Raw genomic sequence first — 25,121 nt, 5'->3', positions numbered from 1 at the left:
TTCATATTAATGAACACCCCTACAGTACAGCCCAGTGTTTTATACCATATCTCTTCAAACCAATTTCATAGCGAGATGTCCAGTAGATAAAGTACACTTCCAGTACTGCATTCACCTGTATCCTACTGAAGCCTAAGTGCAGGCGAAACATATCAGCAATGAAGATACCCAAGTGTTGCAAATGTATCTTCTCAAATTGTCGATATTGCATACTATCAATAATACAATACTTTTTCTCACACAATAACAGTATCTTGGTACAAGCTAAGTCTTCTGCTACTCCTTTGCAAAACAACTGTTTAGCATGATTAGCAGTATAACCAAATCTGAAATAAATTAATACAAAAATCTTTTGCTACCATATGTACAGTGGACCCCCGGTTAACGATTTTAATCCGTGCAAGAGGGCTCATCGTTATGCGAAATAATCGTTATGCGAATTAATTTTCCCCATAAGAAATAATGGAAATAAAATTAATCCGTGCAAGACGCCCAAAAGTATGAAAAAAATTTTTTTTTACCACATGAAATGTTAATTTTAATACACACAAACTGAAAAAGGCATGCACAATTACATGACACTTACTTTTATTGAAGATCTGGTGATGATTGATGGGATGGGAGGAGGGGAGAGCATTATCTTCTTACTGTTTAGAAGGGGAATCCCCTTCCATTAGGACTTGAGGTAGCAAGTCCTTTTCTGGGGTTACTTCCCTTCTTCTTTTAATGCCACTAGGACCAGCTTCAGAGTCACTGGACCTCTGTCGCACAACAAATCTGTCCATAGAGCTCTGTACCTCCCGTTTCTTCAAGACTTTCCTAAAATGGGCCATAACATTGTCATTGAAATAGTCACAAGCACGGCTTGCAACAGCTGTGTCAGGGTGATTTTCATCTATAAAGGTTTGCAGTTCAAACCACTCTGCACACATTTCCTTAATCTTTGAAGTAGGCACAATGGATTCCACAACTGGCATAGGCTTCTCAGGGTTAGCCCCAAACCCTTCAAAATCTTTCTTAATTTCCATACTAATTCTCACCCTTTTTACCACAGGGTTGGCACTAGAAGCTTTCTTGGGGCCCATGGTCACTTATTTTCCAGAAACACCACCGAAAACACTGTAATAATACGAAATATTCCGAGTGTATGCTTGGATGTTACCGCGGAGGCTGGCTGGTAAACAATGGGACGGCCGGCACATGTGAGGGCACATTGGACGCGTCTCGGACGAAAATCGGTATGCGGGTTTTTAATCGGTATGCGGGGCAAAAATTTTGCGATAAAAGTAATCGTTATGCGGAAAAATCGCTATGCGATGCCATCGTTATGCGGGGGTCCACTGTAGTTGTATTTTAACATTCAACTATAATATTCAGATACAGAACAGTTGAATCACCTCTCAAGTAGATCAACGTTATTAACGCCAATGTTGCTCATACACATCTACGTTTTAAGGCAGCACCCTCAAATATACTACGATCGGTCACTTTTGGCCTAGACTAGAGAGAATGTGTGTGGCGAGTAAACACTATTTAAAAGAAATCCTGCCCCATGCTGTGTATGATGGCAAAAGCAAACCTATGACTGTGCTTGGTTTAATATAGGAACGTTGTGTTTCCTAGGGAAGTTTTTATGGTTATTAGCGTTTTTTTTATATCACTTCATATAATGTTTGATATACTAGTGAAATATGAATGATTTTGCTTTGTTTCAGGGCCGGAAGTAACTTGAAATAGGGCTTAAAGTAGCGGTAAAATTATAATATATCTTTATTTCTACAGTAACATGTACAAGATATACAGGCCTAGCTAACATCAATGACATACTACTGCAAAGAAAGCTGCTTGCCATGCAGAGCATTTTGGTTAAATTAGGACAATTTTGTCCCAGGATGCAACCCACACCAGTCGACTAACACCCAGGTACCCACTTTACTGACGGGTGAACACAGAAAATCAGTGTAAGGAAACATACCCAATGTTTCTACCCTAGCCGGGAATCGAACCTGGACCATCACCGTGTGAAGCAAGAGCTTTTGCCATCAGGCCACGATGGTGATTTTTTGGCGATTTTACTGAGGAAAGGTAGGGCCCCCTACTTCCCCCAGTCTATTTAATAGGTTTTTTACTAATTATGCTTCAAGTATAAGGACAGCCTAAACCATGACCAATCATTCATGGTTATATTTTATTAATCTGAGAAATAGAGTACATCTTCAGTTTTTATGTATGATGATGGGTTCAAAATGGAGGGAAAGTGATATATAGGAGAGGCCTGGAGATATGATTAATGAACAAAAGGATAGGTTACTTTCTGGCTGGAATGCTTCAGTGTTTATTCTGGACTCGGCTTTAAAAAAGGAATTTGTTGAATTTTGTGCAAAAGCGGTCAAATGATTGAATTTTGGGCTATTTACAAAGCAGTTCCGATGGCTGAATGGGCACTCTCATCCTATCGATAGAACGGAAGGTGTACAAGAAATCTGGTCAAACTGAGCAATGGAATTTATTAAATATAGAACTCAAAGTGAGCGAAATCTCTGATGCATAACTTGTACCCAGACCGCCAACTCTGCACTTAATTCTTTAAGTTTTTCCATCAAATTTTGCATTTTTGGTGTCATTATCTTTAGAAAAAGATTCTCCACCATTTCAAAAAAAAAATTTCTTAAAAAATCATGACACTACAACAAGATACTCTTCAGGTCACCTGTTAGTACTGTGTACTAACAGGTGACTGTTAGTACACAATACTGCTGTGTATTAACGGTCTCCTACAAGCAAAGCAAAATTGGCTAAGTTGGAAAATGCACAGAGAACCTTCACAGTTCTCATAAACTCAGCTACACACCTAAATTACTGGGAGTGCTTAAAGTCCCTAGAACTGTACTCCTTAGAATGTAGGTGAGACAGATACATCATAGTCTACACCAGGAAGATATTGGATGGATTAGTTCCAAACCTGCACACCAAAATTACTACTTAGGAGCACAAAAGACTTGGCAGATGGTGCAGGATACCTCCAATAAAAAGCAGGGGAGCAGTACATACACAGAAAGCTCAGTACGTATTGAGGGGCCATGACTCTTCAATGCCCTTCCTTCATGCATAAGGGGGATTGCCAAGAAACCACTAGCTGTCTTCATGAGGGAACTTGACAGATTCTTCAAAACAGTTCCTCATCTACCAGGTTGTAGTTCATACATAGGATTGTGGTTGGTAAGCAATAACATGATCAATTAGGTCAACAACCAGGAAGACTGGCTTGATACTGGGCCATGGGAGGTGGGGACCTCTGGAAGCAACTCCAGGTAAACTGTCAGTACTTTTCATTTTGGGGTTGCAAGAGTGAAAGGGTTAGGTAGATGCTCACAGGAAGTGCACAGAAGATATTACAGTAGTAGCACAAGCATACACCTGAACTTCTGCAAGCTTGCTCATGCACACACATTACATACAAAAAAAAAAAAACTGAACAAAAAAAAGTAATCCTATATCACTACCATCCCTTCAGAGCGATTCTGGTGGAGTACTACCTTCAGACTAATGCTGCAGAACAGTACAGTAGAAATGTTTCTCACTACAAGAGTATAACTGAATGGAAAAATTATCTGATGTTCTTAATATTCTATCAAACTAAAATAAAATCTTTAAAGGTGATGCATTATATGGGTGTGGGATTTGATTGTTAGAATTATTCAATTATTCAGCATTCTATATATGAAAGGGATTACACATGCACAAAGATTTTATACCAATTATTAACCAAGAAAGCCAGTAAATAAGGATAACCCAGGAAAACTACAAATGTTTATTCGTATTAGGATCTGATCTCTAGGATGCATCCTCTAACAGTCGGCTAACACTAGCTGCATAATGAACAGGGACAACAGGTATAAGGAAACATACCTGCCATTTCTATATATGATGGGATTGAACCCAGGTCCTTCAGAAGCAAGCCAAAAACTACCATTCTAGACATTTAATAAAAATCATTTAAAAAATTTAACCAGTTAAAATGATACACATTAATATAATCAAACAATAAATACACACGTTCATAAAGTTTTATGTGTACAGTAGACGGTTATATTACACGGTAGTTACGTTCCTAAAAACGCTGTGTTAGGTTAATCCATGTTAGATAAACTGAAGAACTTATGAGAAAAATAGGGCTACGTTCCTGGGAGCCCCCAAAAAGCCAAACAACTTTTTTTAGATCAACAGATCTTACAAAAAATAAAAGTGAATATGTAACTGTAGTTCATTGTCGTGATATATTATGTTTTTACTACTTATGACTACAAATGCAACAGAAATAATAGTATTTCTTACCTTAAATAACAAAAAAAGGTACAATACCATGACTGGAACGATACACAAATAACCCACACATAAAAGAGAGAAGCTTACGGCGACGTTTCGGTCCAAGTCGGACAGAAACGTCGTCGTAAGCTTCTCTCTTTTATGTGCGGGTTATTTGTGTATATTTCTTACCTTAAATTGTGGATGCTGGTGTATGTCAAAACAGCAGAGATGCATGGTTTGGCCCTACTGGGCTCAGGTGGATGGTTGAGGTTCTGGTACTAAAGTCGATGGTTGTATTTGAGTGTGCATAAATTCTGTAATGGAACTCTGGGCTTTTACCCTGCAGTACATTATACAGCTGACAGTAAGGCATCATCAGCTGGTCTAGACCCCATTTCAAAGCACTGCTTCTTGATTTGTCAGGGTCCTCTTAAGTGAAAAAGTCTGCTAGTTTGGCAGCAACATGGCGCTGCTCACGTAACTGCTGCAATGTTAACTGTTTTTCTTCAGGTTCTTCATCTTCTGTTATGTGGCTCCCTTGCATCTGTGCATCGAGCTCTGCCAATACTGCCTGGCTCCTGTCTTCATCATCTTCTAAGAGCTCATTCACATCTTCTTTATTCATATCTTCAAAACTATCACCTGGTAATCTCCTTGCCAGCTGAACAATTTCCTGAACCTGATTCTCAAGTGAGGGAAAACAAGTGAAAGAACTATAGAAGGCCATAACTTTCCCCAACCTGCATTTAATGTTGATTGGGGCACTTCACTCCATGCACTTCTACCATAGCTGATGGCATCTGCAATGTTGAATTAATTCCAGAAGCTTGGTACTGCCACATTAGTCAGAGTCCACTGATGCAACTAGTTTTTCATAACTTTTTTTGTGTAGTTACACTTGATTGACTTAATAACTCCCCAGTACAGTGGTTGTATTAACTCTTTACTGTCTGTGTCGTATATATACATGTACGTCTTACGAGCCAGTGTCAGTGACGTATTAGTACGACAAAATTCTCGTGAGCGGCTTCAAATCAAGCAGGAGAAAGCTGGTAAGCCCACAGGTGAGAGAATGGGTCTGTGTGGTCAGTGAGCACAGCATAAAAAAAATCCTGCACAAAAAAAAAAAAAACTCCACCCATGCTCTTGGATTAAACGCAGACTCTGAGGTGTATTTTCGTATAGTATTTATGGTTGTATTCTCATTTTCTTGGTCTCATTTGATAGAATGGAAGACATATTACAGAAATAAAGATGATTTTGATTGGTTTCATGAAGAAAAGGATCTTAAAATTGAGCTCAAATTAGCGGAAATGTTTGATTTTTGCTGATGTTCAAGCGTAAACAAATGCCATCACCATCCAATAAGTGTCCAACTAGCCATTCTAATATGCAGTCACGAATGGGTTGACTTTATTTATAAAATTATTACAATAATGCAGTAGTCTGCATAACAGTAAATCTTCTGTTTTTTGTGTGAATAAAAATTCAAAATAGAAAGCAAGAGTAATATAAGGGCCTGGAGACGTGACTAATGAACAGAGAAAATGTTATTTTAGTTCTAGGAATATCTACACTGTTTATTGTGAACCCTGTTTTGAAACTGGCATCTTTTTTAATTTGCATGAAATTGGCCAAATTGCCAATTTTTGACCACTTTACTGGGTAGTTGAAATCGGTAAATGGGCGGTGTCTTGCACTCAATCGATAAAACAAATGGAGTTCTAAAGAAATAGCTACGAGTTGGGTCGACTGAACAATGGAAGTGGCCGAAAATAGGGCTCAAAGTGGGCAAAATCGCCAATGCATATATATAGCTGACATCGCTAACTTTGTGAGAGCATAATTCCGTAAGTTTTCCATCAAATTTTGTACTTTTGGCATCATTACAATTGGGAAAAGATTGTCATTTCATAAGAAAAAATATATTTTTTTTTTAATATTCTGCGACACAGAGAGAGACTTCAGGATTTGGGGGTCTCGACAGTCACAGGGTTAAAGATGTTGTATTTGGAGGTAAAATTACAGCTTTTACATGTTGGGTCACAACCAGCAAAGCTTGTGGATGAGTATGGGAGTTATCAAGAATGAAGAGAGCCTTGAATGCAACATTCTTGCTGTGCAGGTAAAACTTGACTTCAGGAATAAAGTGATGCTTAAACCAGTCAATAAATTTTTCCTGTCATCCATGCTGACTACTTTGATCTCCAAATTACTGGTTAAGTGTTTTTATCTACACCTTTCAAAGCACGAGGATTCTTAGAGTAGTAAATAACCATGGGCTTACACTTGAAATCACTTGATGCATTACTGCAAAGGAGCAAAGTGAAGTGATCCTTTGCTGCCTTGAAGCCTAGTGCACTTTTCTCTTGCTGACTGATATAAGTTCTTGTTGACATTTTCTTCCAAAATAACACTTATGTTGTCAGCGTTAAACACTTGATGTGGCTCATAGCCACCCTCAGGAATAATTTCCTGCAATTCAGCAGGGAAATTACTTGCTGCTGTATGATCATCTGAAGCACTTTCACCAGAAAACTTAATATTATGTAATTTATTACACAACTTAAAGTTGTGGAACCAGCCTGTGCTAAACATACATTCTTTTTCAGGCCTTCCTTCCTTATCATACACTGCTTTAAACAACTGTAAGGCCTTTTCCCTAATTAAGGTGAAATTAAGTGGTGCACCTTTTTGTTTTTTGTTTGATCCACTCAAGCAAAAAGTTTTCCATTTTATTTACTTCTTGTGATCTACATGTCATTCGTTTCATGAGATGACACCCTGGATTATTCATTACACAAGCTCATATATTCACCTCATTCTTTTTAATTGTACGAATTGACGCTTCATTAAGGCCCTCGCTACATCCACCACACATGAGCCACTCTTAAGCTTGTCAAATATCTCAATTTTCTTTGCAACTCCTAGACTTAAACACTTAACCTTTTCTTGCCACTTTCAGCAACACTTGTATGCCTACTGGGTGCCATGATTGCTTGGCAGATACAAGATATGGCAATTAAAAGATCTAAACTCAATCCACAAACATAATAATAAACACAGCTAGCTCCTAGCAGAGAATGGTCCTACACAAGTATGAACCGAAGGCTGGGACAAGGGTGGTGAGGGTAGTGGAGGTGGCATGGGATGGCGGTAGGCCTCCCCCGTTGACTCAATGGTCTAACCCACAGCCAGGCAGAGGTCTGGGTTGGGGAAGTATCCCATGGGCAACGCTCCAAATTTTTTCCCCTCCTGCAAACCGAACCATGTTAAGTTAATTTTACGAAGTGTTGTACAAAATTGTGCAGCAGTTTTCAATTGTGCAGTAACCAAAATGTGGCAAATAAATCTGTGCAATATAACGGTCTACTGTATATTAAAAAACCCGTGATAATGAAGATGGATTTCCAGTAAAGGTTCACAAAGGTTTCTGCAGTAATCTTCAGGGGCCCTGTTTGCACTTTCACTTATTTCCATTAGCTATATATTGTACATGATTGCCTAAATCCTGTAAAATTATTCAATCACCTAGATTTCCTATTTTACAAACGATTTTTGCACCTTCTATAAATATTGTCATGTAATTAACTGTAGGTAATTTCCATAAAAACATCACTGGGGCAATAACTGATCCTTGTGGGACTCCATTCGAGATATCTCCAAGTAATACTTTTTTCCACTTATCCTTGTTCGTTTTTTTTTTCACTCATCCACTGCAATTAATGTATTTACCTTTTATTCATATATTTTATAATTTTAAAATCAATCTCTGAGGAACACTATCAGAATATTTTTTTAAGTAATCAAGGGAAAATACAATATACATAATCTTATCATACTTGACAGACTGGTTATACAGGATTTAGCTTATTTAAAACCAATCTGCTTCTTATTTAGCAGATGTTTACCTTCTTTCTACCTATTTTTTCCACATTTTAACCAATACACTTCTTCAATATCTGTAGTAGATTGGTACCTGAAAGTGAAATGGAATACTGTACATACCTTTAGTACACTTTACTTTTTGTTTCCTAATATGTTAGTTTTTATTCCTGTATAAAAATACAAGAATAAAAACTACAGCAACACACAGATACCTTTATTTTTAAATTTACAGATGATTTCACTTAAATATACATATTTTCTCAATTGCACTGTATGCATTACTATATATTTATTCTGATTATACACATTATTGTAGGCATTGGGTGGTGATGAGTTAGGATTATTTAATGAAGGAATTCCCAACAAATATGAATCGAATTATTTCCATTCAACCCCATAAATTTTGTACCTTACCTAGGTCATATAAATGCCATCTTTATGTTCAATAAAGACTGTAGGTACAGCAAAGGAAAAACTGTTTAAAATTACAGTATAAAATATGCTGTAATAGGCTATAACAACATTAATATAAATACAGTGGTACCTCGAGTTACGAACTCATTTCATTCCAGGCTATTCGAGTGCCGATACTGAGTGAATTTGTTCCCGTAAGGAATAATGTAAATTAGATTAGTTCATTTCAGACCCCCAAATATACACTTACAAAAGCACTTACAAAAATGCACTTACATAATTGTTCGAGTTGGGAGCTGTTCGAAACTTGAGGTACCATTGTATTACAAACGAGTTTCTGTCTATATATAGGTGATGACTCCAATTAAATCAGTCAGGACTGTTAAGAGGTACAGTACATAAAATGTACATGAAAATATATACAGTATATAATATTTTGTCTTGCTACACATCAGCTACTCTTAGTGTGGCATATATTGCATTACAGATAGCATTTTCCTCTCTAGCATCAGTAATTAAGTACAGTACTCTTTAGCAAGTCTTAATTTGCTGTATGTTTTTACTGGCTTTGACATGATTAGGCAATCATTCCAATCTTTATAGCCATGTAAGTCTGATGACTGGACGCAAAAAAATTTACTGGGCCTCAATGGACACCGGGAATATAATGGAAATAAGTATTGAGTTTAATGGGTTATCCTAGGTTAAATTCACATAATGTGCAGCATATTTATACTGTACATTATCTGGTCATAAAATCTACATGCCCTCAAGACCACTGTATAAAAATTTAACTAATACAGTGGACCCCCGACTTACGATATTAATTCGTTCCAGAAGGCTGTTTGGGTGCCGTTACCAAACGAATTTGCTCCCATAAGGAATGTTGTAAATTAGATTAGTCCGTATCAGACCCCCAAAAATATACTTACAAAAGCACTTACAAAAATACACTTACATAATTGTTCGAGTTGGGAGCTGATCGTAAGTTGGGGGTCCACTGTATTTGCAAAATCTAAATAAAAACTCCTGATTTTGGTTCAAAACTCTTTCACAGTTTGAAGTAGGATAGTCTGGACACGTTTTGTCAGTAATGTTTTAAATAGTTAAATTTTAGCTATTTCACTATCTGCTACTTTTTAAGCAATTCCAATCTTGTTCCATTATCTTTTTCACACATGCTTTCTTGCACTCATTTTCGTAATAAAGCTTACCATTCAAGGATTCAAGGATCACAACACTGTTTCTATTGTACAAACAAGGAAAAATAACAGGCTGGATAATCAAAACATTCAAAACAAGAAATTCTGAGTCAATGATGATACACCAAGTTATTTGTTCTCTCCTGGCTAAAATACTGCTGTATACTAACAGCCCCCTTCAAGGTAAGAGACTGACTGCACAGCTAGAAAATATACAGAGAACCTTCACTGCCCATATTGATTCAATCAAACATATGAACCACTGGGAACGATTGAAATCCCTCGAATTGTACTCCATGGAACATAGGCGACAAAAAGTATATGCTGTACAGTAAACTTTTGATATAATGGACTAATGGGGGTATTGTCCTAGTGTCTGTTAAAACAGAATGCTGAAAAGCAGGAAAAAATGCACTAAAGCACTCTACTGTATACCTAATGTAATACTGTACGCAGTTTACAGATATACTACAATAAACATTGAAAACAGAGGAGAAAAAAAGTGCTATTAACCCAGTGGATTTTTCCATTATATCGTGGGTTTACTGTACAAAATAATTTACACCTTGAAAATCCTGGAGGGAGTGATCCCAAACCTGCACACTGAAACCACTCCACAAGAGACTTGGCAGATGGTGCAAAATACCTCCAATAAAAAGCAGGGGCACAATGAGTATGCTAAAAGAGAACTCAGTAAGTGTATGAGGACCTCAACTTTTCAACTCCTCATCCAGAAAGCAAATTTTTAATAAACCTCTGGCAGTCTTTCAAAGAGAATTTAAGTTCCTTATGTTGGGTCTTGATCAGCTGGCCTGTGGTGCATATGTTGGACTGTGTGTGGCTGACACCAACGACCTGGTCAATCAAGCCTCGTCTGGGACCAGGGCACAGGGGCAGTGACCCTTGGGCCTAAAATTATGATGGGGATTCACGTAAGAAATACACTAAAATTATGTTACTACCCATAAACATTTTTCATATTGGCTCTTGTAATATCTTACTACACTAGCAGCCTAGATATTAGATACAGTAGAAACCAGTTATGATTATAACCATACAAATAAAAAAAACTAAATAAATCAACTGCATAAAATCTATAATAAGAAAAAATAAAATGACTTTCATTATTAAAAAAAGTAATTAATATCTATTTAAGCAAACTATGGGTACTGTTCAGTTATGCATGACAGCATGCATAACTGAAACTTCCAATGTTAACTTTGCATTATAAGTACATTATTAATAAAGAGGTCATATGCATATTGTACATTATTAAAGTATGTCAGGCACCTTCCCCCTGGCATACTGGTAGGTTTGTCAGAGACAAAAAGTTTTGCTGACTGTGCAACTTGAAGCTGAATGTCTCAGGATTCACTTAGGCTTCTAGCATTATTATTATTATTATTATAATCAAAAAGAAGCGCTAAACCATAGGCTACTAGCAGCATCTCAAGTGCCTCTCAGCCTGTGTGGTGGATGGTTTTTTGTCTGTGGTACCCCTGTGCCATGTAGTCTTGGGGGCTGAGTGTGCCCAACATTTTAGGCTATTGATGAATTAATATGGGCAAGTGTAGTAGCTACACGAGACAACTGCAAAGATCACTGATTATGATATGCCCACACCAAAATGTCCAGGGATGCCCCAAAAACCGTTTCCATTAATGTTATGTTATCGTTTGCCCGAATCTTTCATGCAGCATGGTGCATGCAAGACAGTGCTTCCTGCCACCCCACAAAATCTATTGTTCAATGGCTTTGTTCCTGTGAGGTACCCTTCAATGACTGGTCGAGATATTTCCCAGACTTCAACCCCGTTGAGTGCCTCTGGGCTGTGATAGAGATCTACTAGAGGAAGAATATCAGTCCACTTCCATGGGTTTAGGATGCCATCCACAAGTTATGAGGGAAGTTACCCCCATAAAAATCTGAAGAACATGTGTTAATCACTTACTAGATTGTTGAACAATGTCCTAAAGTGCAAGGGATGAGCCATTTTGTGGTCGTGGTTTTATAGGAGGCTGAAGTAGTGTAATGACAAGCAGTTTATAAATTGTATGACCAAGACTATTTGGCTGGCAGCCGGGTGCCCAAATGTAAACTAATACCAAATAGCACTTCCACATTTATTTATGTTCAATATGCTTATTCATGGTTAAATATCTAATTCTATAAAGTTATGTAACAATCTACAAACTGCTCGATATTTGACTGGCATCGAAATAAGCCTTTAACAGTTCATTACCTGGCTGCTGGGCAAATAGGCATTTACAAATTGTTATGTTATAAATAAAATATAACATTATTAGATATACAATGCAGAAAATACTGAACATATGAGCCGTGTTATCATAAGTACGACTTACCTGGTGGAGCTGTGCGAATAACACAGGGATTTCCGTTGCGTGTGCAGTGGTTGATCCAAGCCACGACATCACGTTGGGTATATCCTGCAATGCGTTGACCCTGTACTTCCAGCAGAATTGCTCCTGGAGCCAGTGAGGGGCCACCTTTCTGATATCTAACACCTTGACTGATCTCACCCAGGTAGGGAAATTCTCCATTGTCAGAACCTCCCAGTACTGTAATACCCCCTTCACTCCCCACACTCACTATAGCCTCGACCACCTGGCCTGACCAGTGGTCTGAAGGAGCTACCACCACCACTGCATCACTGGCAACAGCAGCCTGGTGTGCACCACCATCATCAGAAGCAGCCTCGGTGAGAGCAGTATTGGTGGTGTCTAGACTTGCTGGCCGGGCGCCGCTGGGCTCACCTGGGCTAGTCTTGAGCATAGTGGTGCTGCCTTAGCGCACACACACCACACATCAGCACCACAACACGGCAGATCACGTCATGTCAACACTCTACACCACTCATGGAAAATTCACTTTCCACCTCCTAGCTTCAACTTATCAAAAACAGAGCCATGCCTGAGAAACCTAAACATAACCACTCACAATCACTTACAGATCCTCCCATTGTCAACACTACACTTCCCTAGTTATCTCAAAATACGCAGTGTAACACTCTTGCTTACTTCTTTTAAGATATACACTAAACGTTTATTATAATCTTATAGGAAGCACGAGTGGAGGGCAGCATTTGGCTGGAACACTAACAATGTTTTCAAACTTTACTTCCAGAGTTCACCTGTGTGACGCATGCGCTCAGACGCACTCACACCACGCTCACCAACCTTACTTCACTCACTCTTACCTTGACGCATATTACTCACCCTCCAACATTAATACAAACTCTTGATACATAGTATATAAATCTTGGTGTTATCACTATGTGATGACTGCAAATATAAGCGAGATTAGTGCAAACTACAGCGTTTGAGGGAGGAATTTGATAAGTAGGTCGGTTGTGTTGGCAGTGTTGGCTCGCACACGACTGAGGTCGACAGCCGCCTGCTGGGCCGCGGGCTGGGACACTTACTACACCTCCTGACGATGAAAATTACTTACACTCACCCGCCTCCTATCAGGAAACAACGCAGGATATCCGGCTGCATCACAGTGCGGGGCTGGTAAGCAAGAGTGACATAAATAAAAGAAATAATCTTCGTCATACAACTGCCCACCGACACGCCCACTCTCTAAACTCAGTGACCCCGCCCTTGACAGCATCATCAGATAGGTAGCGCCTACCTCTGTCACCTATTTATGCATGTGCATTTAGCAGCTACCTTTTTATTGGATAATGTGAAAAATTCCAGTATTATACAGTTATCTACAAAAGCTAGACAGAGGCCTTCCTACGCTCCCTGAAACCCACGTGAAATTCAGTTCGCAATGTCAACAGTGCAAGATATATTTTAATACTGTTTTAATGTCTTCATGTGTAGTCGTTTGTCCCAATGGGAGATTGAAATACTTATTATAAAATTACTTTCATAATTGCCAATATATATATATATATATATATATATATATATATATATATATATATATATATATATATATATAATATTTATATATATATATATTGTGTGTCGTGCCGAATAGGCAGAACTTGCGATCTTGGCTTAAATAGCAACGTTCATCTTGCTACATAAAACAAGCGAAAATTTGTGTATGCAATAATTTCGCCAAAATCATTCTGAACCTAACGAAAAAAATATATTTCCCTGTGTTTGCTTAGTATTAAATTATTGTAAACAAATCTAAAATATATTTAGTTGGGTTAGGCTAAACTAAATTATTCTTGTTACAATAAGGTTGGGTAAGTTTTCTAAGATTCTTTTGGTGCAAAACTAAATTTTTTTACATTAACATTACTGAAAAAAAATTTATCTTTAAACGTATAAGAGAAATTTTTAGAAAGGACTTAATTTTAAATGAGTTCTTGCTAATTGACCAGTTTTACATATTCGGGTAAGTTTTCTAAGATTCTTTTGGTGCAAAACTAAAATTTTTTACATTAACATTAATGAAAAAATATATATCTTTAAACGTATAAGAGAAAATTTTAGAAAGGACTTAATTTTAAATGAGTTCTTGCTAATTGACCAGTTTTACATGTTCGGCACGACATATATATATATATATATATATATATATATATATATATATATATATATATATATATATATATATATATATATATATATATATATATATATATATATATATATATGCATGCATGCTCTACAATCGCAAACATGTGATCTTAACAATGCAGGACAAGCCACATGGGGGTGGAAATCTTTACCTCAAGATCTTTCGCACTCGTGGGTCGTCAGGCGTTATAAGACTAGCAATACATAGGAAGGGAAAAACTATCTCTGAGGCAAGGCAGAAATGTATGTGTCAGGCCGTGTCACAATAGATTGTGAGGAGAATTTTCCCCTCCTATCTGTTGCTAGTCCTGCGACATTGCATAGCTCCTGACGACGCACGAGAGCGCAAAAGATCTTGAGCTAAAGATTTACACCCCCATGTAGCTTTCCCACCGAGGTGGGGTGACCCGAAAAAGAAGAAACTCACCATCATTGTCTTGCCAGAGGCGCGCCATCAGATACTACAGTTTAGAACTGGACTCCTTCAGAGTACAGGCATTGTACCTCCCTGTAGAGGTTCAGACGAACGCGAGGAATATCGAAAGTATTTGTTACGAGTGTGAGGATTGTGTGTTTTATTAGTGTTCTAGGAAGTGTCTTCGGTCAGCCTCAGCATTACAGTGCAGTTTGAACCCACTATATAGCTACAAACTTCAAACTAGTTATAACTCATTAAAAGACAGCTCACAGAACAATGGCAAACTTTACCAGTAGGACATCATTTTATGCCCAGATTCTTGGCCTAATTGGCAAAGCTCTCGCTTCACATGCTGAGGGGTCCAGGTTCGATTCCCGGCAAGGGTGGAAACATTGGGCGTGTTTCCTTACAGCATGTCATTGATATCAGCTAAGCCTGTATACCTTGTACATGTACTTGTAGGAAATAAGAGATTATTATTTATTATATAATTATAAATGCAATTCGTACTGCTGTTTGGACTAGTCCCAAATCTGCACACAAAAAATCACTTGCTACGAAAGCAAAAGACTTAGCAGGAGTTGTAACATCCCCCCAATGAAAGCAAGGGCGCCACGAGCACACTAAGAGACACACTGTCAGGAGCCCAAGACTATTCAACTGCCTCCCAGTATACATAAGAAGAATTATCAATAGACCCCTGGCTGTCTTCAAGAAGACACTAGAGACTAGACAGTCACCCACAATCAGTATCTGACCAGCCGGGCTGTGGCTCATGTCGGTTTATGTGCGGCCAGCGATAACAGACTGGTTGACAGGTCCTGATCCACCACGATGCCTGGTTACGCACCGGGCTACGGGGGCGTTGACCCCCGAAACCCCCTCCGGGTATACATTTTCAAAACATTGCAGTGTGGTGCTGATGTTGAACTAAAACAGTTCTTAAAAAGTTGTAGCAGAAAACATGGATACCAGAAACAAATACAGTACCTCTGATATCCCACGTATGTTATCGAACATCTATGGAAAGATGAATAACGTTACAGACAAACTGAATAATTGCGACAATCTTGTTAAATTCAAAAACTAAGCTAAAGCAAGCACTGTGTGCTTAAACACTAGTCAAATCATTTGCCCCTCTGTAATTACCGTTTACTGTTTTTTTTTGGTTTCTCCATAAGAACACTGATGTTACAATACACTATACTGAGCTGTGTTACTTGCAATAGTCATTGCATCTAGAATTTTAATGATAATTTCACAAACACTGTGTAATCCCTACAGGTTTAACGCTCCCCATTATTGTAATAACAATCACTTAATGTTGTTAAATTTTTTACCTGAGATCTTATTTGACTGAACTTTAACCCATTTAATTTTTCTTATTGTCATATACCATATATGTTTTACCTACTTACGTATACAGTACATTTGTTGTCATATTCATTGGAATCAGTATTATTTTCTGTGTATATTTAATGTGTTTATATTCATATATTTAAACTGTTATTGCCTTTATATTATATGTTAGGTTTAAGCTTGCCTGGTATGATCTGCATAACCAGGGGCTTTCCAAGTAAAATATTATATGCCATTCATTTTTTTTGTACAAACATTGATCATGTGGAAATAAAGAATTTGAACTGAAATTTTAATTTGTATATCTCCTCAGAATCATGTTTCTTATTAACTGATCTGAGTTAGCCTTTGTGAGCTGTGGGCTGGGTTAGTCTTCTGTGAACCATGGATTGTCTAGAATCTTATGAGCCATATTTTGTCTGTTAGTTTAGCTGTGCCGCCTGAGTGGCTAGTTTATTGTGCACCCCATATTCATTCTGTGAGCGGTAGTGCAAAAAACAGGATTACAGATGTTATAATGGGTCTTTGTTAGACCCCACTGAGTATTATTGTATTACCTGGAGTTTACCTGGAGAGAGTTCCGGGGGTCAACGCCCCCGCGGCCCGGTCTGTGACCAGGCCTCCTGGTGGATCACTGGATCCTGGTGTATCACTAGAAAGGAATATTAGACATTTGGTATTTTACAATTGCTTCATATAGTTGTACACAGCACAGTAAGCAATACAGTCTAAACAGAATTGACATTTAATTATCTCATATAGTTGTTGTAGACAGTACAGTAAGAAATACAATCTCAAAAAAAAAAATTCTTACCTTTAAAACAAATTGGTTATGACTGGAAGTAGCCTATGATTACGTCACGTTTAATTTTGGTGTCGGTGAGAGTAGAAGTGAAGATCGTGTTGATTGGTCAGATTTCGGTAGACTTTAAAACTAAGTTCGTGGTCAGCTTTGCAGAGAAACGCATCAAGGAAAGGAAGTGTCGTTGACTTCCAGCGACTAACCAACATGAACTTCTCAACTTCTGCTCTCACCACGACACTAAAACTAAACGTAGTATAATCATAGGCGCCTTCCTTCGTACCCTCCGAATCTGTAGTAGTGAATTCCTTGAGGAAGAATGCTCTTTCATCGAACAATTACATGTGACTCTGATCGCGGGTTCTATTCCTACCCGTGGTATGTTTTTTTTTTTTTTAACAAGTACATATATTTTCTAAACTTCATTATCCTCATCACTTCATTAGAGACTGCAAACGCCGTGCATGTAACATCTTCAACTTACCCAGGCATGATACCACCGAGAGGGTATACAGCCTTCCCCACTAACTACATTGCCAAACACATCTCCAAAATATTTTCCAATGCCGCATTCCAAATAGCTACTTCTGCATTCACCACAGTCAAAGACAGTAAGGGACTCCACAAGGTTCAATCCTCTGCAGGGGTATACATGATCCCCTGCAACGATTGCAGCCAATTATATATGTGGGCGAGACATCCAGAGACCTCCAAACACGTATTTCTGAACACCAATAGGTAAGCAGAAAGGACGATTTCAGGAATTCCTGCGTTTTACACCGAAACTTCCACAACCATTTGATAACTACAGAGACGCAAGACTCATCACTAGGGAAGAAGACACTCGAGAGTCGTAGGATCTTGGAATGATCACGCATATGTAAATCCAGCAATATCAACCACAACAATGACTTTTATAACATAGCTAAACCCCTTGCCAAGAAACTTCATCGTTATCCTACATAGCAACAAACCTATTTGCCCATTCCGGGCAGGTCTTCCTCAAGTCCAGCCTCTTCTCAGTATTCCTCACCTGCCTCTTCACGTCAATATGTTCCCTATATATACTCCTGTACCCCCTGCTCGGGTAGATCTGTTTGTGACTTGATCAAGTCCCATTTGTGTCTTTTTCTAACACTAGGTATACCTAATTCTTCCCTTGTATTTAGTATTTTGGTAGTTATAGGACAGCCCAATATAATTCTCAGAGCTTCATATTATGCTTTTTATCGAATCTCTCGGTAATTCTACTGTGTTGCAGGACTAAAACTGTTGCATGGTAATATATCAACGATCTTATGTATGCTAAGTACGTACATATTTTTTGCAGTTCTAACATTTGCAACATATTTGGGATTGTACTCTACAACAGTTCTGAGAGCTTTAAATTTATCTTTATATTGTTGGTTATTTTTTTTCCCAGTTATTAGTGTACATAGAATAGTAATACCCAGATATTTACAGAAAGACACATAATAGGCCTGCCATTGACTTTTAATTTTGATGGTCAAGATTTACGGTTGCCAATGTGTCTGTTAAACACTGGTCTTTTCTGCAGAAATTATAAGTCCAAGATTACACAGGCTGTCTGTATATGATGTAGTGTGAGTTGCATATCACGATGTGTAGTATGCACAATAATGTCATCAGCATAGCTAATTGTGATATTCCTAGGGGGATCTGGTATAGATTTAAGTAGGCCAAGTTGCGTTTCTTTAGTTTCACTTTTGTATCTCAGAAACATTGCAGCTGAATTTCTGTCAGTGGGATACCCAAGTGTCCACTGTAAAAGTATACCACCAATGTCCACTTTATCTAGTTCATTCAAAATATTGTCTGGTCTTTCAGTTGCTATTTTTTTTTTTTTTGTATGAAGCAAATACTAGTGATGTTTTGTGATGTTACGGATTTTTATTTACTTGGGTTTAAGCTGTTGTTAAGCAGGGGCGACTGCAACAGTAATTATATAGAGTTAGTTAGTTTAATATGTTTATTATGCACCCCATACCCATCCTGTAGGCGGCAGTCAAAAGATTACAGAGGTACATAATTGGTCCAGGGACTGGACTCCAAAGCTTTGATAGCTGAGCAAGTTACAAAGGTAATGAACTAGATCTGGTCACAATCGTGACCAAGTACAAAGGTAATGAGTTCCAGGTAGAGCTGATCACACTCATGACTAATTACAAAGGTAATGAACTAAATCTGGTTACAATAATGAGAATTAACAAAGGTAATGAGCTCCAGGTAGAGCTGGTCACAATCACGACAAGTTTCAAAGGTAATTAATCGTGAACACATGATTACAATCATGAACAATTTTCAGAGTAATGATCAGTTAACAAACATTGTAGGGAATTCATCCATTGTCAACAGACGTTGCTAGGTGCCTGTCCCTCCTCGGCAGGACAGCCATTGCAAACAGCAGCAGGTTGCGCCAGGAACTGCTGCTTTCAGGAGCACCATCGACCCTCCCCAAGAGGTGCAAGAGGCCAGCGACTCTGCTACTAGCAGCCCGAGGGAGAGCCGCCCTGGGCACGTGTCAACTTCCTGGTGGACGCCAAGTTGACTGACGATCCCCGGCCCTTTGTAAAGGTGAAGGCGCGGCAGCGGCAGCTGTCACCTACTTCTGCACAGGAGGGCCCCGGTTTACAACGTTTCGCTAATACAGTGGTTTTCAGTTAAATTTTTATTTAGGCTTCCTACAATAAATATGTTCATCACTCACTTTTAACGCTTCTTTTTTATTATAATAATAATAATCACCACTCACTATAAGCTAAAGACGAAAATATTTGCATTTTTTTAGGCCTAGTTATATTGCTCACTTTATACATGATAGGCTTTTACATGCATTTCAAAGTGAAAAATTGCTTTGATTCACTTTACATTGATTTTTTACTTTACAGCAGTAGCCCAGACCCTAACCTGCTGCATAAGTGGGGCTCTCCTGTACTCAAATTAAGCACTAAACCTGAAAAAGTAGGGGAGGCTTAGGGGTGGTTGTCTAGTTGGTAGAGGGGACTAGAGGACTTGTCTTGAACAGAATTATTATTACTGCAAGGTGTTGGGAGCTGTGAGAGGATTAAATCCTACGTTATTTTGTGTATGTTCGATGGTCTTTTGTTTTGTGTTGCTGTGATCGGGGACTTCATAGAGTACAGTGTGATTGTTACTCCGTCTTTCATTACCCACTACAACTATAAGAGGCAATGAGGATGGGATTTCGGAGCCTAAGGTTATTGGACCAATGTTTTGCTGAAGTCGTGGAAATATTGGCAGCCAAGGATGCTGTAGCAGAACGGTGATTATTGCATCGGCAACAAGTGTAAAACATGGCAATAAACCCCTCAGGGAAGGTTCCTTGATGTTGGTGAGGGGCTCTTGATTTGGCGAATTGGATCTGTGCTCCAGTTCCCCGAATTAGCCTGAATGCCTTCCACATCCCCCCCAGGTGTTGTATAATCCTACGGGTTTAGCGCTTCCCCTTGATTATAATATAATAATAATTGATCTATTAAAGGTATCTTTGGAGCTTTTGCTAAGTTTGTTGGAAGCCAATTTCGATCATTTGGGAGTTACAGAGCAGGGTAAAAAGAGGAACTTCTTACTAGTTTTCCTGGGTTCAGAAACTTAGTGTTCTGAGTAATGTGTGTGCTCCAGATTTACCACACTCTAACTAAATCTATGAAAATAATGCTGGCCAGAATTACACACAAATCTAGAGAGCTTATCTGAGGTTCCTGGAGCTGTCTTGTTCAGTCGTCTGATATCTCAAGTTATGCAGGAATGCATGTCCAACAATTTCGCCACCTATTTGAGAGGTGTCAGCCCAATTTTAACCTCTAGAGCACGAAAATTCCTTCCCATTACACTAACGTTGTATCCAATTCAAAACCAAGATGGCAAGTCCCGTCTGCACAGACGCAGGCTTTCCGTTTTCTATGACAAATATTATTAAATACAGTATGGCCATCTATTTACATATAAATACTGAATTTCTGGAAAATATATACAGTATTTTCCACACTGCGGCCGGCCGGAGTTCGTTGCTAAACGATTCAAATTACTCCTTCCTTTAGGAGATGATTCCAGCCAGTTCCGGCTTGAGTGGCTGTTCTCCTAGTAGGTCTTACTACGATTTCATCTTCCGGCATCACTTGGTCTGCGTTATCTTTCATATCACTCGTGTCACTTTCCCTCAGATTTTCATTTACGTTTGATTGAACACCTAATTCCAAGGGAATCAATTTATTAATTGTGCGTAAATTTTCCTGGCCATGACACAACACTTTGACATTCCTGACAACACCTTGTGCATCTGGGTACAATGTCAATACTTTGCCCAGAGGCCACAATGTTCGATGTTGTTCAGTGTCAATTAACACAATGTCACCTGGTTGAATGGTCTGTCGATTTACTGCCTCTGTCGCACCATAAAAGTGTTCACGTAGTGTAAGAAGATATTCCTTATGCCACACATTAGACCAATGATCAATTACTTTATTTAACATTTTAAATTTATTACACAACACTGCCGCATCATTGTAATCTTCATCACTTTCTTCCGGATTATCTCTATAGACAGGGGCAGCTTCCAATTTCCTTCCACATATTAGGTGAGAAGGTGTTAATACATCTGCATCAGGTGTATCACTCATGTACGAGAGAGGCCTATTATTTATACGATTTTCTGCCTCCACTAACACTGCAGAGAATTCTTCCAAATTAATTCTCTTCACTGTGCCTATCAGTCTTTCGTACAGTCCCCCCTGCCAAGGGGCTCTAGGAGTAATAAATTTCCAGGTACACCCTCACTGGGTTAACAGATATTGAACATCGTTACTATTATTTAATTCTATCAAGTGTTGAGCACCTGCTACAAAATTTGTGGCATTATCCGAAATCATCAACCTCGGACAGGATCTCCTAGCTGCAAATTTTCGAAACAGATGTATAAACTGTTCTGCAGACAAGTCCTGTGCCACTTCTAAATGAACTGCCCTAGTAGCAGCACAGGTGAACAAACAAACATACACTTTCAGTGGAACACCATATGACATACCTGTTAAAATTATTGGACCACTATAGTCTACACCTGTTACATCAAATGGTTTCACTAATTGTACACGCTCTTTTGGCAATGGTGGAGGACCTGGGTACATATAGGATCTGGCATCCACACGGCGACATATTACACAAGATTTAATCACCCTTTTAACACTTTGCTGTCCTTGTGGAATCCAGAAAGTTTCCCTAATACAATTTAAGGTATCTTGTACCCCACCATGCATTACATTTTTATGGACATTTAGAACAATCAAATTTGTTAGATGATGAGTTTTGGGCAGTAAGATAGGGTGTTTAGCATAATCACCCAATTCAGCATTTTGTAACCTACCTCTGCACCTAATTACATTGTTCTCTAAATACAGCCCCAATTTCTCTATTATAGAACCTTTCACAATTTTTCTTTCCATCATCAATTTAATCTCATTTCCATAGATTTCCTCCTGTGCCCTCTTTATCCAATATTCAAGAGGATGTGAAAACTTATATGAAATATTTATCTTGTTTAGAAATTCAAACACCAACTTAGTTACATTGATCAGTTTGGGTAAAGAAGAATACCTATTTATATCAATGGATAAAGAAGGACAAACTATTGGAGCGGTGGTCACAGTAATTTCAACAGGAGCAATATATGCCTTTTGTACAGGCCAATTAGCTTTATTTACCAACCAGCTCGGTCCTTTAAACCATGATACAGCATTTACAAATTTAGCATAAGGTAAACCTCAAGACAAGAAATCAGCTGGATTCTCCTCACCAGGTATATGATTAAATGTTAACATATGCTGACCCAAACTATTATACTTCTCTTGCATCTGATTAATTTCAGCGACTCTGTTTTGTACGTACACAATTTTACTGTTTCCATTACGAATCCATTGTAAGGATACCTCATTATCAGACCAAATTACAGTGTCGCTAATATTTATCTCCTGCAACTTATTTCTTATATAATTAGCTAATTTGACACCTACATAAATGGCTGTTAATTCCAACTGAGGCAAGGTACATGATTTAATTGGAGACACTTTAGCCTTAGACATAACAAGAGAAATATCACTATTACATTGAAGGTAAGCAACTGCTCCATATGCCAATTTTGAAGCATCACAAAAAATGTGGAGTACATTTTTCCCATTTGGATTGGCCACCTGGCATTGGAACTCCAACATTGGAAATTTTTCATAATCACCAATTAATTCATCCTACCTGTTAATGAATTCCTCAGGTAGAATTTCATCCCAAGCACATTTAAGTTTCCATGCTTCCTGTATTAATAATTTCCCTCTTATAGTAAGGGGTGACACTAAACCTAGTGGATCAAAACATTTGGAAACTTCAGCAAGCAAAACTCTCTTAGTTAATTTATTGGGCATACTGTAATTATTAGGTTTTAACATTAACAAATCTCTCTCAGTATCCCAAGTTAAACCCAATACATTACTACATTTTGGCACTTCATCTCCAGGGAAATCTTTACTTATTTTGTCCTTTAATTTGGACGAATTACTATTCCATTCCCTCAGAGGCATAGTTGCACTTTGCATTATTTTATTAGCCTCTCCATAAGTCATTAACAGTTCCTCTTCAGTTGATGTCACACCCAGAAATTGTCCACATAAAATTGTTTGCTCATTACTTTACTCACTGGACTTTCCATACGTTTAAGGTGTGCATTTATCGTCGCTTGAAGTAGGAACGGACTGGATGTAGCACCAAATAATACGCTCCTAAAGCGAAAGGTTTTCAGAGGGCTAAGTGGGTCAATAGGATTCTGAGGCCATAAAAAGTGGGTACAATCCCGGTCAGCCTCTTGTAAACCCACTCTTAGGAAAGCTTTACTTATGTCAGCCGTAAAGGCATAATGCTTCACTCTGAAATTTAATAAAATATCTCCTAATTTTTCCGTCAACGATAGACCTGTCATCAAACAGTCATTTAAACTAGGTACATTTTTGTTACTCCTGGCACTACAATTAAACACAATTCTCAAAGGAGTGGTCTTAGAATCCTTCTTCACTCCGTGATGTGGCAAATAGTGACCATAAATTTTTGCTTGCTCAGGAGGTACCTCTTCTATAAATTTATTAATTAACTGCTCAGCAATTATATTATTATAGGCAGTTAACAATTCCGGTGTCTTACTCAGTTCGTGGAGCTGAGCTTTTAACTGTCCATATGCCATTCTGTAATTAGTGGGCAATTCTGGATGGTTCAGTCTCCACGGAAGTCGTACCCAGTATTGTCCAGATTCAAATTTTACATCTCTCAGGTATTGCTCCTGAGTAAAAGAATCGTCTGGACTTTCTTCATTTACATTTATTCCAATGCTGTCTAATTCCCACAATTTATGCACTGGCTCAACACCATCCTCTATGGAAGAATTATACTGGAGTTTACCTGGAGTTTACCTGGAGAGAGTTCCGGGGGTCAACGCCCCCGCGGCCCGGTCTGTGACCAGGCCTCCTGGTGGATCAGATCCTGATCAACCAGGCTGTTGCTGCTGGCTGCACGCAAACCAACGTACGAGCCACAGCCTGGCTGGTCAGGAACCGACTTTAGGTGCTTGTTCAGTGCCAGCTTGAAGACTGCCAGGGGTCTGTTGGTAATCCCCCTTATGTATGATGGGAGGCAGTTGAACAGTCTTGGGCCCCTGACACTTATTGTATGGTCTCTTAACGTGCTAGTGACACCCCTGCTTTTCATTGGGGGGATGTTGCATCGTCTGCCAAGTCTTTTGCTTTCGTAGTTAGTTAGTTTAATATGTTTATTATGCACCCCATACCCATCCTGTGGGCGGTAGTCAAAAGATTACAGAGGTACATAATTGGTCCAGGGACTGGACTCCAAAGTTTTGATAGCTGAGCAAGTTACAGAGGTAATGAATTCACAATTTACAAAGGTAATGAACTCACAAATTACAAAGGTAATGAACTCCGGGTAGGTCTAGTCACAATCATGACAAGTTACAAAGGTATTTACAGATTACAGAGGTACGTAATGGATCCAGGGACTGGGCCCCAAAGTTTGGATGGCTGAACTAGGTACAAGGTAATGAACTCACAAGTTACAAAGGTAATGAATACTGTAAG

The 25,121-nt window shown here is 38.6% G+C and overlaps 1 protein-coding gene across 3 annotated transcripts in view; it reads right to left on the bottom strand.

The window, feature by feature from the left end:
• LOC128695658 (membrane-associated guanylate kinase, WW and PDZ domain-containing protein 1) overlaps positions 1-13,352 on the bottom strand; it is a 118,009-nt gene extending 104,657 nt beyond the window's left edge. For all 3 annotated transcript variants that reach the window (XM_070093302.1, XM_070093303.1, XM_053786421.2), the window contains exon 1: positions 12,176-13,352. In XM_070093302.1, the coding sequence (XP_069949403.1) occupies positions 12,176-12,605 (430 nt within the window). In that variant the 5' untranslated portion in view covers positions 12,606-13,352. The remainder of the gene's footprint in view (positions 1-12,175) is intronic.
• Positions 13,353-25,121: the final 11,769 nt, after the last annotated feature.

The sequence above is a fragment of the Cherax quadricarinatus genome, chromosome 42, assembly GCF_038502225.1.
Source record: "Cherax quadricarinatus isolate ZL_2023a chromosome 42, ASM3850222v1, whole genome shotgun sequence".
NCBI classification, from domain to species: domain Eukaryota; kingdom Metazoa; phylum Arthropoda; class Malacostraca; order Decapoda; family Parastacidae; genus Cherax; species Cherax quadricarinatus.
Note: the sequence above shows the minus strand (reverse complement) of the source record. Positions and strands in the feature narration are given on the sequence as shown.